Source organism: Pelmatolapia mariae, linkage group LG8, assembly GCF_036321145.2.
Source record: "Pelmatolapia mariae isolate MD_Pm_ZW linkage group LG8, Pm_UMD_F_2, whole genome shotgun sequence".
NCBI classification, from domain to species: Eukaryota; Metazoa; Chordata; class Actinopteri; order Cichliformes; family Cichlidae; genus Pelmatolapia; species Pelmatolapia mariae.
Genome location: NC_086234.1, coordinates 7381293 through 7395531, shown reverse-complemented (window position 1 = coordinate 7395531; position 14239 = coordinate 7381293). Strand labels below are relative to the sequence as shown.

At 39.6% G+C, this 14239-nt stretch overlaps 1 protein-coding gene across 1 annotated transcript in view; it reads left to right on the top strand.

Annotated features, from left to right (window-relative positions):
• The window catches only part of sema4gb (sema domain, immunoglobulin domain (Ig), transmembrane domain (TM) and short cytoplasmic domain, (semaphorin) 4Gb), a 58729-nt gene that overhangs the window by 16257 nt on the left and 28233 nt on the right, over positions 1-14239 (top strand). Inside the window, exon 3 of the mRNA XM_063482650.1 lies at positions 13848-13996. Coding sequence (XP_063338720.1) covers positions 13848-13996 — 149 coding nt within the window. The remainder of the gene's footprint in view (positions 1-13847; positions 13997-14239) is intronic.

The window sequence follows — 14239 nt, the reverse complement described above, 5'->3', positions numbered from 1 at the left end:
CATCCTGGGCCATTTGACCTCAGTAAATCACATGATAGGGTGTGGCTAGGTTTCACCCGAAACCTTGGCTGATTGTGACCTACACCTGTTTCCATACCTTGGCTCGTGTGATTAGGTAGAGGATCAACAGGGAGTTCATGACCCTCTTGGGGGACACTCCCCTAGGACTTAAATCTTGGACTCTCCACCATTTGACCTTAGAACTGAAGAAGCTTCTCGGATGAGAGGTGAAACGTCTTCAAGCAACTTAAAGAAGTTCAGAAGCTTTTCTTTCCAAGCTTACTACAATGACCTGGATGCAGTTTTTGTTTCTTATGCCTAATCTTCACTTTACAGTCTTGGATTGTACGTAAATAATAGTTATTACAGCATGAATTACACCTATGGATTTTCTTATTCACATAATAGTTTGCTCTGACAAGTAATTACCATCATAAACAATATTGTTATTACTAAAACATAAACATAAATTTGATTTGACATGCGTAAGTGGAAACCTGTCCACATACTGACAGAATCCATTGGCTGGAGTGTGATGTGCCACAATTTAATGAGCAGCTGTGTTTAAAAAAAAATACAAATTTTCCTGCACTTCACAATTCACACTACCCATATGGTGTAGAAAAAACACCAGATGGAGAGAGTACTGTGAACTGGATCTGCCTCCTGTAAGGAATTGGTCCCAATAAAAGCTGCTGACAGTGAACAGTGTGGATTATTCAGCATATCAAGGACAGCTCGTCACAGTGACAGACACTTGTTGTAAAGATAAATTGCTGCTGCATATTTTGCTTCTTTTTGTATGAAGCTCCACCGGCCTTTTATTCAGCTGAAGGCAAAGGCAACTGTGAAGAATCTGAGAGATTTGTACTTTAAAACTTAGTCAATTAAAAATAAAATGGCTAAATACCACTAGAAAACCGTGAGAGAAAATAAACCTGGGCATGATTCATCATCCTAGAGCCACATCATTCACTCATGAACTATGTCCAACTTGTTTTTGCGGTGAGAAACTGCAGGTGCAGTACTAAATTTTACAGATGCATGTGCACATCTTGTAGCTGTGCACTTGAACCTGAGGGCAGTGTCGGGTGCTCTTTTTTTATTTTGTTTATGGTTTGCTCTGTTTCTGCTTTTCTTTAGCTGCCACATAGTAAAAAAGAGTGTTAAAAACAATGGAAACTGCCCACTGCAGCCATTGTTTGTGCTTCCCATTCATGCTTTTTTAAAAGCAAGCTCCGCTGTTGTTTTCTTAACTTTTTAACCAACTTTTCAGCCATTCTGAAACTGCACAAGTGGACAAAAACATAAGATAATAAATCATGTGACATGACCTCACCCACTGATTTGGGACTTCTTATTTTTAAGCTTTAGTGTTCAGAAGTTACGGATGAAAGAAGAGTGCTCACTTATATTAGCATCAATGCATTCATACAGGTGTGATCCACAGACACACATACCAGCTAATTAGTATTAAGTAACAGACTTTAGAAATATAATCATTTCTCTTCTTGGATTTTTTGAGCCACACAGTGCAGACCATCCAACAATAATAGCAATTGCCCCCAACCCCAGTTATCCTGGTAGCTGAGTTATTACTATCCGCAGAGGAAAATAACATGCTATTTAGTGGTTTTAAACATTTTGACCTTGTATGGAGATAGAGCCCCTTTTGAAACATGTATCATATGGCATCTAGAGGCCCTGTAGTTACTGTCACATCTGTGCTGACTTCATTTTTAAGCTTTAGGGGTTGCCCTTTGGCAGCAACATGTGTTCAACTTTGCAAAAGGGTCTGTGTCCATCCGTGAATGTCTGATCTTTTGCTAATCCTCGTCTGACCTTTTCTAAACATAATCAAGTGGCTTTGTTACGAGTGACAGCTAAGAATGAAAAAGAAAATAAAAACTGAAAATAAGAGGTCAGCTAAGTCTCGAAAAATTTTCTTAAGCACAAGATCTCCTGGATGTCCAGTCTCCTGGATAAAAGTCATGTGTCTGACCCATGCATCTACCACAAACTACTTCCTGCGTCAACTTTGTCGGTCAAATCCGTGAAGGCAAACTTCTTCCATGAGAGAAGTAGAAACAAAAAGGTGTCAACAAGCATGTTATAAACATGTCGATCGAAGCCCGTGAACAGAAATATTAACTTTTTAAATTGGTGCAAATGTTTCATCAGAGTTATAAATGTAAAAGCCGTTTTTGAGTAAACTGAAAATTATGTCGGTAAAGCAACAGTGTCAACTACTAGCAGATGGTTGGAACAAAAAAACAAAAAATACCACCCCCATCTCACCAAGAAATAACAGGCTGAATGGGTAAAATATTATCTTGATTCGATGGTATTGTATATTCTGCAGTTTACAGACCTGCTAATTGTCTTTTAAACTAAATAAACACTTTAAAATTGCATATTTCAGTTTGTGCACAGCTTCTGTATTTGCCTGTAATAATTTCCTATGGTAAACATCGTAATATAGAAAATAATGGAGTGAGCAGATGACACGCCGACATACTTCACTTTTTGTTTTTTTAACCTTTGCCTTTATTCTTGCACAAGGTCTTTTGTGCATAATTGCTTACATAACACACAGTCATGTAGCTGACTCTTGACCATGGTAAAGAAATAAAGAGTTGCTTATATAATGTGGATAGAGTTGAAAGAAACTGACACTGCTGACAGTGTCCAAAGAAATGAAGTCAGGCTTTCCTTCAAGCCTTTGTTCCCAAATTTTTTTGTGAGCACGTGTGCGTTTTTGTTTGTCACATGCTCGCCACAATGGGTGCAGTGATCGGTGAGTCACAGAGGAAGTCACACACTCAGACTGTGACAGACACGCATACAAACATACAGTGGATTTACTATTATCCAGGACCCCACATGGTGGATTACAAGTGTGTCTGAGCATGAGTGCGCACATTCTGGCTACGCCACCTGTGACGGCTCAAGTGCCGAAAACGCGCTCATTCTGGCAAACACACAACGCACACTCCTCAGATCTTCTGAGTCACTGATAGAGTTGTCTTTACTCTTTTTCAGGAGGCAGATGATGGGTGAAATAAGCGTGAAGAGTATGTGTGTGTTTGTGTAACCGCTGACAGATGTTTCTGAGGAGCATTTTGACCTCTTCCCCTCATCAAACCTGTGTACTCTGAAGAGTCAGAAAAACTGACGCGCAAACACACACACACTCAAACACAGTAAATGAACAGTAAATAGAAACCAGCCAGCAGGCTAAGAGGTTTCTGGCACACCTCAGTGCTCTGTTGAATTTCCCCATTGATTTTGCAGCAAAACACAAGGTAAATTGTGTGTCTCTCTGTACGTGTGTGTGTGTTTCTGTGTGTGTGTCTGCGGATATAAAATAATGGCCAGCTTCATGGAACAGCAGGTTGACATCTGTGTGTGTTGCTAAATAGATATTCATAGCAATCCTCTTAGTGATAATGATTTTTTGATTTGTATTTTTCAATATCGAAAACTGCATTAATCTATATTTCTATATCGAGAACAAATCAAATGTAATATAGAATGTGTTGCTTCTTCTAAGGAGTGCTTTTGGGAGGCAGAAAATTTAACTAAAATTAAAAATATGCACATTTTGATACCAGATGGTGTTCCTGAAGGAACAAACAAGGAATTTGTGACTCCTCATGCAATCAAGCTGGGGATATTTTTTCTTGTTAGTTGAATGTGTAAACTAATATACACTAGAACCACTAAGAAAATTAAAAAAAGAACTGACTACATTTTTCATGGAATAGATTCAAAGTTTTGGAAGCATTGGTCTATAATAAGATGATAGCATCATACAGTTACTGCAAATTTGTCAGCTTCGCATTCACAATGCAGATCTTTCCACAAAGGTGCCTTATTGCTTTGAGCCCTGGTGACTGTGGAATGCACTGAACACATTTTCATGAAACCAGTATGAGATGATTTGAGTTTTGTGGTATGACAGATTATCCTGTTGGAAGCAGTGATCAGAAGATGAGTAAACTAGGCATAAAGAAGTGGACTTGCTTCACATGTTGTGCGTTCACAGATGCTCTTCTGCTTACCTGGTTCTAATGAGTGGTTACAGTATTTGAGTTACCGTTGCCTTCCTATCAGCTCAATGACATCCATTCTCCTCTGACAACTGGCATCAGTAAGGCATTTTTCTGCAGAGAGCTGACACTTACTGGATACTTTCTCTTTTTTGGACTATGCTCTGTAAGCCTTAGAAATGGAGGAAAATCCCAATAGATCAGCAGTTTCTGTAATACTCAAGCGAGCCTGTCTGACACCAGCAACAATACCGCAATCAAAATTGTCTTTATTTCCTATTCTGATGCTCAGCTTGAACTTAAGCAGGTTATCTTAACCATGTCTTATTAATTCCATAAGCCACTGTGGCCCACCCATTCAATTCAATTCAATTCAATTCAATTTTATTTATATAGCGCCAAATCACAACAACAGTCGCCTCAAGGCGCTTTATATTGTACAGTAGATCGTATAATAATATATTCAGAGAAAACCCAACAGTCATATCACCCCCTATGAGCAAGCACTTTGGCGACAGTGGGAAGGAAAAACTCCCTTTTAACAGGAAGAAACCTCCGGCAGAACCAGGCTCAGGGAGGGGCGGGGCCATCTGCTGCGACCGGTTGGGGTGAGAGAAGGAAAATCAGGATAAAGACATGCTGTGGAAGAGAGACAGAGATTAATAACAGGTATGATTCAATGCAGAGAGGTCTATTAACACATAGTGAGTGAGAAAGGTAACTGGAAAGGAAAAACTCAATGCATCATGGGAATCCACGGCAGCCTACGTCTATTGCAGCATAACTAAGGGAGGATTCAGGGTCACCTGGTCCAGCCCTAACTATATGCTTTACCAAAAAGGAAAGTTTTAAGCCTAATCTTAAAAGTAGAGATAGTGTCTGTCTCCCGAATCCAAACTGGAAGCTGGTTTCACAGAAGAGGGGCCTGAAAACTATGGACCCATGGCTGGGTCCCAAGCCCAGATAAATGGGGAGGGTTGTGTCATGAAGGGTGTCCTGCTAAAAAGAACTTGGCCAAATCAAACATGCAGATTACACAGAATGAGGTGCTAGTAACAGGGTGAGAAAGAAGCAGATGATTTGCTGTGCCAACCCCCAAAGGCAGTAGCTGAAAGAAGAACAAGAAGTCTGCATGCCTAATTGCAAAGAGTTCCTGCCATGAGAAATTTTTGTTAGAAGTCAGTTGAACAAACCTAATGAAATGGCCAGTTAGTGTGTTTACTTTTACAATGGTGGATGCGCATAGTAAACACTTTAACTTTCAAGAATTGCAGTAAGTGTACGTACAAGTTACCCCTGTGAGCAAAGAGGTCCCAACTCTTGTCTTGAGAAAGTTTTTTGCTACTCTTGGGTCTGAATGATGTCAGTGGACGTAAGTGGGTAGATATCCCTAATATGGTCAATTCAGGGACATGCTTGGGCTTTGACTAAAGCCCAGCTCACCTGGTGATTAAATTTTGTTTGCAATGGGCTGCCAAACAGAATAAATCTAGCTTAAGAAGCTCAAACAGTAGATAAACTGAGGGAGCTACATCAAGGGTCAGTATAAGTTCAATAAGGATTAACTGTGACTCATGCAAAGCTACTATAAATTCCAAGAATTAAAAATATGGATCTCAATTCATTACTGCCTAAGGTGGAATTGGATCATAACACACTTGTATGTGTTGTTTCTGAAGTTTTTGTTTTTGTACTTTCCATGTTGAGCAGTAGCTCTAGGAGTTTGAAAAGTGCTTGCATGCATATAAAAAAAAAGGGCAATTTATTTTCCAAAGTCTCAACTTTTATCTGACAGATTGGGTTTAGAGCACTCCTGTAATTGCTGCCAATTGATTTTTCATTTCTGTGATTCAGACTAAAAAAAAAGTTTTCTCTTTCATACCTCGGACTCAAGATCAAGTGGTATGAAATAGCAATCGCTCGCGTCATACCAGATCTGAGACCAAGGTCACTCTGCCTCTGCTGCCTTGAGGCCAGGGACATTTTGTGTCACCACAGTCCTTCTCATCAGCCCTGTGCTTGTTATATCATACAGTCACTGTTTTTATAAGATAGAGACCAAGGCTTTTGCTTACTTGGATGAGTCACGAGTAGCGGGCTCTTTACATTGCCTTGGGTTGAGATTTTGTGTTTGCATAACTTACTTTAAACATGATCTCGGAGAGTATGCAGTGTTCTCGTGAGGAGGAAATTGTTAATGTCATGCATTTTTTAATGCGCGTGACTGTGTTTCTTTCTTTATCACACTTTCTTCTTGAATATATCTCATGTATCCGTTTGTTTTCTGATGTTCCCATGTCTTTTAGATTATATTTAGATTATTTGCATGTGCAGTGGAGTGTATACCCTGCTGGGTGAATCCTGGCCTTTCCTACCAAAGCGCCCTCATCTACCCTTCAGATGAATCCCCTCCTGGCGTGTCCTGACCTTTGCCTGTGTTGGATGACATGCTCATTGCTCACTCAAATCTAAAGTCGACAGGCTGAAAAATGTTTTTTAAAAAAGAGGTACACAGTCACGTGGCTTTCATTGATAGCTACAGTAGTTTTGCAATAGTTGCTGATAAAGTTCATGGAAAGTTGAGTTCATGGAAATGAACTCTGGAAACAAAAAATGGATCATTCTCAATTTATTAAAACTTTTAATTACTGCTCTTGCCGTCATAGCAGTCACTAAAAACAGGTTTGAGGGTGGAGGAAATGCAAGCAGGAATGTGATCACTTCAATCTTACATAAACTATGAGGCAGTCCAATTACTGGAAGAGGAAATGATCAAATTTCAGCTGTTTTCAACACCTATCATAATTAACATACTTGTTCAGCTCTCCTGTTTAGTGAGAGATAAAAAAGAGGTTGGAAGATCTGACTACGATTGTGAGTTATTTGCACAGAGAAAAACAAAGAACATATTTTTTAAGTTAGTATGTAAGCAGGTAATAAAGCATCAAAAAGCCTTTAATGGCAAAAGCTCATACAAGAATTATCAAAATTAAAAACTAAAAAAAGCAGTGAATTTCAAAGAAATTTCCCTGTTTGTAACACTTAAAAACAGAACTGTAAAGTCTCATTAAAACTGCATGTGTGGGAGGACTTTTAAAAAGTAAAATCCTCTCATTTCTGAAAATGCTCAATTCACAAAAACAGAGCTGTGCCTGGAGTCCAGTTAATGTTAAAAGATTGAGTGCATCTCATTAGTTCTCTGTCCCACCTAGGAAATTACACTTTATATATTGCACAAAATACTAAATTGCTCACACTGCACAGACATCTTTTATACACTACATAAAACAATGCAAACTGACAATGTGCAATCTTGATTTCAAAACTGCTGACAAAAAAATGCTGAATAACCCCCTGCAGGGGTTCTCCTGAGGTTGATGTGCTAAGTGTGATGAGTAATTTAGGTAATGTAATTTAGGTCAAGTTTGAATATTTAAATATTTAAGGTAGCTGTCATACAAACTATGTATTATGGCTACTCATTTACGTAAGTCTTAAGGCGCTAGTGCAACAACAAATGTCAGCTGCTCTCATTAAACTGAGAAGGGTATGTTTATAGTACAAAATCAGCTTGTCTTCTCCACCATGGAATCAAAGATTTTATTGCCCTTGATTAGTTTTATTGCAGCTTGCACCGAAGTCACCTGGATAATTGATGCCTTTCAGATTACCTTTTAAGGTCATTGCACATTTCTTTGCAGCTGCATTCCAGGCTCTGGTTGCCTAGTTACCCATCTAATGTATTTACTCGCAGTCCATATGTCAATCAATTGGTAGTTGTTTCAGCCGTTCACCTGGAAGCTGAGAAATGCTCGGGCCCACTTTTGCTGCTTGTAGTTATTTGACTGTAGTCGCTTTAAGTTGCACTTTCTATGGTCTCACCATGTTGCTTCCAGTGTGGATGCACTTTTAAGAGAGATGCTCAAAGTCTAAACAACACCGTGAACTCTACAAAACTTTATCTTACACTCCAACATACTCCAACACTCCTTGTCAGTGTCTTAACATAGACATTAAAAACAGCCTTCTACTACGTCATAGAAAATTAGAAATAGTCACTATTACTGGAAGAGCAGTGGCTACAGAGGATTAGAGTTTTTTAATTTATAAATTTACCCTTAAAATAAATATTTTAAAAGTAAATTTGATCTTTTTTTAAACATAACTTTTAAAAAAAGGAAGAATGAATGCTTTAAAACTTTTGCAAAGGATTTCCTCTACCAGGAGCTGTGTGTGCATCATCAATCTTCTCAGCTGCCATGCGTATAATCAGCCTGACATCCATAACAGAGCTGGTATGATAATAACCTAATTATTGACCAGTAAGAGCATCCCTGTGGTTGTCTGACTGTCAGTTAAAAAAAAAGAAAAAGGCTGATAAGAAGGAAGGTATGCAGAAAGAGGAGCTGCTGTCTGACTCAGTCTCTGGTTTTCCAGGAAGTCGATAGGTTCCTGTAGAGCTGCTGTCATCGCCCAGTGTGTCCATGTGATGGTTAGGCAAGCAGACAGTTGTGTGGGGAAGAAACTGCCTTCCATGTGATTCTTGGGAAACTCAAACCAGTTTTCATCATGTTGTATTATGCAAGATCAAACACGCTGGAAAACTAGCTGTCATCCTCATTATCATCATGGTTATTGTAAATTAGGGAAGTAAAAGCATTACTAATACTGTAGTGTGATACAGTGGAGGTGAGTCACAGCCTGGGAGAGTATATGTGTTTATGTCATGCACAAACATGGACTCCAGTTTCAGCTGGGACAGTTTTTTTTTTACTGCTCTGACAGTTCTTGGGTTCTTGACAAAGTTGAACCTAACTGTCAACAAAAACTTGGCATTTTTGTCTCAGACTGTTTGTACCTGTAGGATCTCACTGATATGTTTATTAACATCTTAAAATCTGCTTACATAGGTAGATTTTCCATTAACAAATACAGCAACATTTCTGTGGATTGACTCATGTAGGCTAGCCTGCTTGGCTAGCAAAATGCATGTGTAATTCACTTTTAGAGTCGTGCATTTTCTTTAGTAATTTTTTCCCCATGTGTAAATGGACTGTTTCATATAAATTGTTTCTCTACTCTACTTTATACAACAGATTGTTACTCTGTGATTTTCTGTTTTATTTGATAGCTGGTTGTCTTCTTTCTTGTCCCATGGCCTTCCTCAGCAGCAGTGAACCGTTTCCATCTTCTGTCTTGTGTTTGGTTTGACTTAATTGTTTTTTTTTACGTTGTCTTGTGGGCAAATATGTTTTACAAGTTTTAAGCTGTGCCTAATGAAAACCACTGAATGAAGAACAAAAAGCAGATTGCATTGTCATGGAAATGGGACTGTATTAATCTAGTGATGCAGAAATGTTAATGAACCTGATCTGCTGCTAAGTCTCTTTTACACTGCTGGAACTGCAGCTGCTTAAACACAGGGCACACACCAAGACAAACACCTGTTCAATCAATAAAATTAATTTCACTTTGATCTGCTGACAAAATAAATCGATTTCCAAGTCTCTTTTACTGGACACTGACATTTAATGTTTAAGTGTATCCAATTTAAAGTCTAATCTTTAAGTTGGATACAGTCAGACATTAAACGTTACTCTCTAATAAAGGAGACTTGCAGAACTAAATTTCAGAGCCTTAATCTGCAGCCGCCCTCATCTAAGAAATAAACAGTAGCATTGAGAGCTCACCGAGTCTTAAGCAGAGGGCCCTGCTTGATGGATCATAGCTCCATTTGGTCACGGGGGAGCTGGAGCCTATCCCAGTTGTCTTAGGGTGAGAGGCAGGGTACACCCTGGACAGGTCGCCAGTCTGTCGCAGGGCTAAGGCATAGAGACAGGCAACCATTCACACTCACATTCATACCTATGGGCAATTTAGAGTTACCAGTTAACCTAACCTCACTAACTGCACATCTTTGGACTGTGCAGTTAGTGAGGTTAGTTATCTTTGGACTACCCAGAGAGAAGCCATGCAAACATGGGGAGAACATTCAAACTCCACAGAGAAAGACCCTGGCCTGATGGTGAAATTGAACTCAGCACTTCTTGTTGTGAGGCAACAGTGATACCAGTCATCTCAAATGGGGTTTTAGGGTTTTGTCAAGCCAGCTAGCGCAAAAAGCTGGCTATGTTGAACTTAGTTTGTAGTATACCTCTTTGAAAACTGTGTTTTTTGTTTACTCTGATGATAGTTACTCTGAGTTTACATTTGGGTCCTTAAGCTGCAAATCCTGCAGAGTTGTCATGAATAGAGAGATTACTACTACAATACTACTACACAAAATACTTTATTTGTAGCAGGCTGCAAACAGGTTTGTTTTTCCTGCATTTTAAGTTGGACATTTTATCATGGAAATCTGTAAAATGTTACATACTCTGTTTTGTGTTCAAGGCTATAACATTAAAGGGATTATCATTCAGCCTCTGAAAATAATGATGCAATTTCTATGCTTTTTAGTTATACGCTCATATTCAATCAATTCTTGTTGATTTAAATGACATGATTTAACAATTTATCACAGTCAGGCATTTTATGATGTATAATTGCATCATATTACCCTAATTTGATGTTGAAGTGACTATGAACTGATACTGACCCTGATCTACTTGAATGTATAACATTTATGAACCATGGCATATAAGATAATATAATACTTAAGCTTCCATTGCCTGCTAATCATCTATATACTTTTCACAGTTACTCTGTGATCCCATGGCCTCCCTCAGCAGCAACGAACCATTTCCGTTTCTTTAAAGGCACTATGAACATCAGAATGAATTAACCGCAACAAGCGTGCAGGTCCTCACATTGTGCTTAATTGATTGGTTGAGGACTAATATAGCTTATCTTTTTACCGGGAGCTGAGACATGTTGCTGTTATTTCACAACAGAACGAGATGAAGGAGAGGGAGGCAGAGAGGATGTGTGGAGATTAATGTGCCCATCTGCACTGTGCTGACTCATATTCCTCAGTGCAACACTGTTGATACCTTCATCTCTTCTATTGTTCTCTGAAGACAGCTGTTCTTTCCGCATGCAGGGTTTTTTTATTCTTCTTAATGTCAGATTTTCTTAATCAGACATTTATCACTCACTTTTAGAGCAAACCAAAGCTCTGTAAACCTACTTCTGCACTGTAGGAGATCTTTCATGCCCACAGGAAGGAAAAAAAACAATGTCCTCCTTTTCGCAGTCTCACAGCAGCGGTGCAACCTGCCCTCATTTCTGAGGTGCTACGTCGGGGTGCGTTCAAATATTTAGTTTAGTGCACCAGGCCAATTATTTTTCAACCTCTCTGTCTGCTCCAGTGACAGAAGATCAAAAGCCAAAAAGCCATCCGCCATGTTTACCTTGTTAACATGTACTTTTCATGGACTTCAGTGCCAGTAATTTAGCCCACTTACTCTAAAAATCTCTCACACATCACACTCGTTCACACACACACAGCAGGGATGATGTTGATGCTATGGCATTACCGCTGATGCGATTTGGCAGTACTGGGGCATGATTCCTGCTGAATGCCCTAAAATTTTGCCTCCCCTGTGCCCCCATCCCCACGTTCTGCCTCTATAGTCCTCTTAGCAATCACTCCAGCGACTCCCTCCCCGTCTCCCAGATCTGTAGTTGGGTCTCACCCTCACACGCTCAGTCACACACACTGAGCATGTTCATTTGGGGTGTGTAGACTCCATTCATTTTCCAGTGAGTGTAAAGTCAAACTATTCTTGTGCTTTGTAAGCAGAGCTATGAAGCTGTGACCGCATGTTTTTTTAAGCCAGTTTTTCTTCTTACAGCTGGTCATTTTAGGGGTTGCCACAATGGATCATCTGCCTCCATCCCACCCGAGCGATCCTCCTCCATCCCACCAACCTTTTGCATGCCATCCTTCATTACATTCATGATTTTCTTCTGTGATCTTCCTCTTCTGCTGCTGCCTAGCAGCTCCATATTAATCATCCCTTGTCTAGTAAATCCAACATCATCCAACTTATGGAGCACACGTACTGATAACACCCAATATTACCCCTTTGATTTCTGTCTTTAAACTCACAATTCTGACAGTCTCTTCAATTTCACAACACTGTTTGCATACTTCAAGATTATTCCTACTCCATTTCTCCTCCTATCTACACCATGGTAGAACATTTTAAATCCACCTCCAATACTCCTGGCATCACTTTCCTGCCATCTGGTCTCAAAATATATCTACCTTCCTTCTCTCCATCACATCAGCTAGCTCTCTCCTTTTCCCAATCATATTCTGTACATTTAAAGTCCGTACTCTCACCTCCACACTCCTGCATTAACCTTCTGTTTCCATTGGAACCTTGTTAGACAAAAGCACCATAGGTGGTCTTTGTTAACCCAGGACCTGAGTGATTGGGTGTGGAAATCTCATTCTTGATAATCCGCATGTTTGATTTGGAAATGCTTTTATGCCAGCTGCCCTTACTGATACAACCGTACCATGTATCCGTCACACTTTGGCTAGGCAACAAACCGCATACTAATCTTTATTAAAAGGTTAGGTTTCGGTTAAAAATAAAATTTCAATGTTAACAATGTTTTACAAAGTCTTTCTGGCAGAAAACCTTTGAAATAAAAGTATGGGTGAAGCTAACAATTATATATGTAGGCAGAGTGCTGAAACGCCTAATCTAATGGCTCAGAAGAGCTAGAGGAGACCATGTTAGTTATCAGTTAAAAACACAATGCTTGATAGGAATATAATAACAGAATTTTACTCACTATAGCTGGTTCACAGACTTCTTGTACAGGCTTTACCACAGAGAGAGCAATTAATTAATCCAAAATGGCATCACTGTGCATAGATGTTTGAGAAGTCCAGTTTGGCGAGTGGAATTAGTGGAGGTGATGCCTCGCAGGCAGCCAGCTACAGCTTTCTATGTAATCACACTTGTCAATCAAAATAGTCACACCACTAAATGTCAGCCTTAAAAAAAAGTTGAAACAGGTGAGATATATAAAAAAAATAAAAAAATAAAATCAACACCCTATACAGTTGGAGTCAGCCTCATGTGGCCATTAGAGGAACTGCAAGTGTTGGCACTTGCTCTTTATTTTTTAGCCTTGAAGTTTGCCAATTGGTCAACATATAAAACTGCTCTAGCTTACAAGATAGTGACGTAATTTGGAAATTCAAAGGAGACTCTAATTATAGTTAAAATAACCAGAACAAATCTGTCGTTTTTTGCTAATCAAAAAATTCTGACGATATGCATCATTGTCAGTTACACCCAGATATAAGGTATTGCCCCCCCCCCCCCCCCCCAAACACACACACACACACACACACACACACACACACACACTTGTCTGTTTGACTTGCCAGAGTTTCTATTTAATGACTCCATGTGGTGAAGGCAGACAGATAAATGAGGGTAAATTGAAAGTAAACTCACACCGGGAAAATGACATGCTGTGGAGGAAGGGACATAAGAGAGCTGATTAACTGAATTGACACAAATGATTAAAATGGAATAATAATAATAATAATAGGCACATGCACTCTCAGAAACACCAATGCAGCTTTTCTTTTTTTAGTTTGCAGATAATTGTCTTGCACTGTATTGAGTATCGCTGGATTGATGGATACATATAGTACACAGACATGACATGAAAATGGAAATGCTGCAAATCTAACAAATTAACCGGATGACCAAGCTGATGGCATTAGATACCCACCCTAAACCACCTGAAAACACCAGCGACAAGTTAGTCTTGGTCTTTACACAAAGAAACCTTCACATGTCTCGTGTCACATATTTGCAGGTCTGTTGGGCAGCACCCGTTTCATCGGCTCTTCCCGAAACTACAGCACCCTGCTGTTGGAGGAGGAGGCCGGGCTGCTGTATGTGGGAGGCAGAGGAGCACTCTACGCTCTCAACACATCCAGCATCTCCACACCTGCAAACCTCACAGTGAGTGCCAAGATGCTGAGAAACACATAATTGCTGATGTTAAGACAGAAACGGTAAAGCCCATTTCACGAGTTTTTCTCCCATTCGAAGGAGGAGAAACTAATAATAGCCTTAAGCAGATTGAGCAAATCCCATTGTGTTCCACCAATTTTATGGCTATCGGATTAAATGCACCAGGCATTTATTCAAGGGTTACTGAAGTGAGTCAGAACTTAGTGACGCAGCCAGAAAATTAAGTCTGCT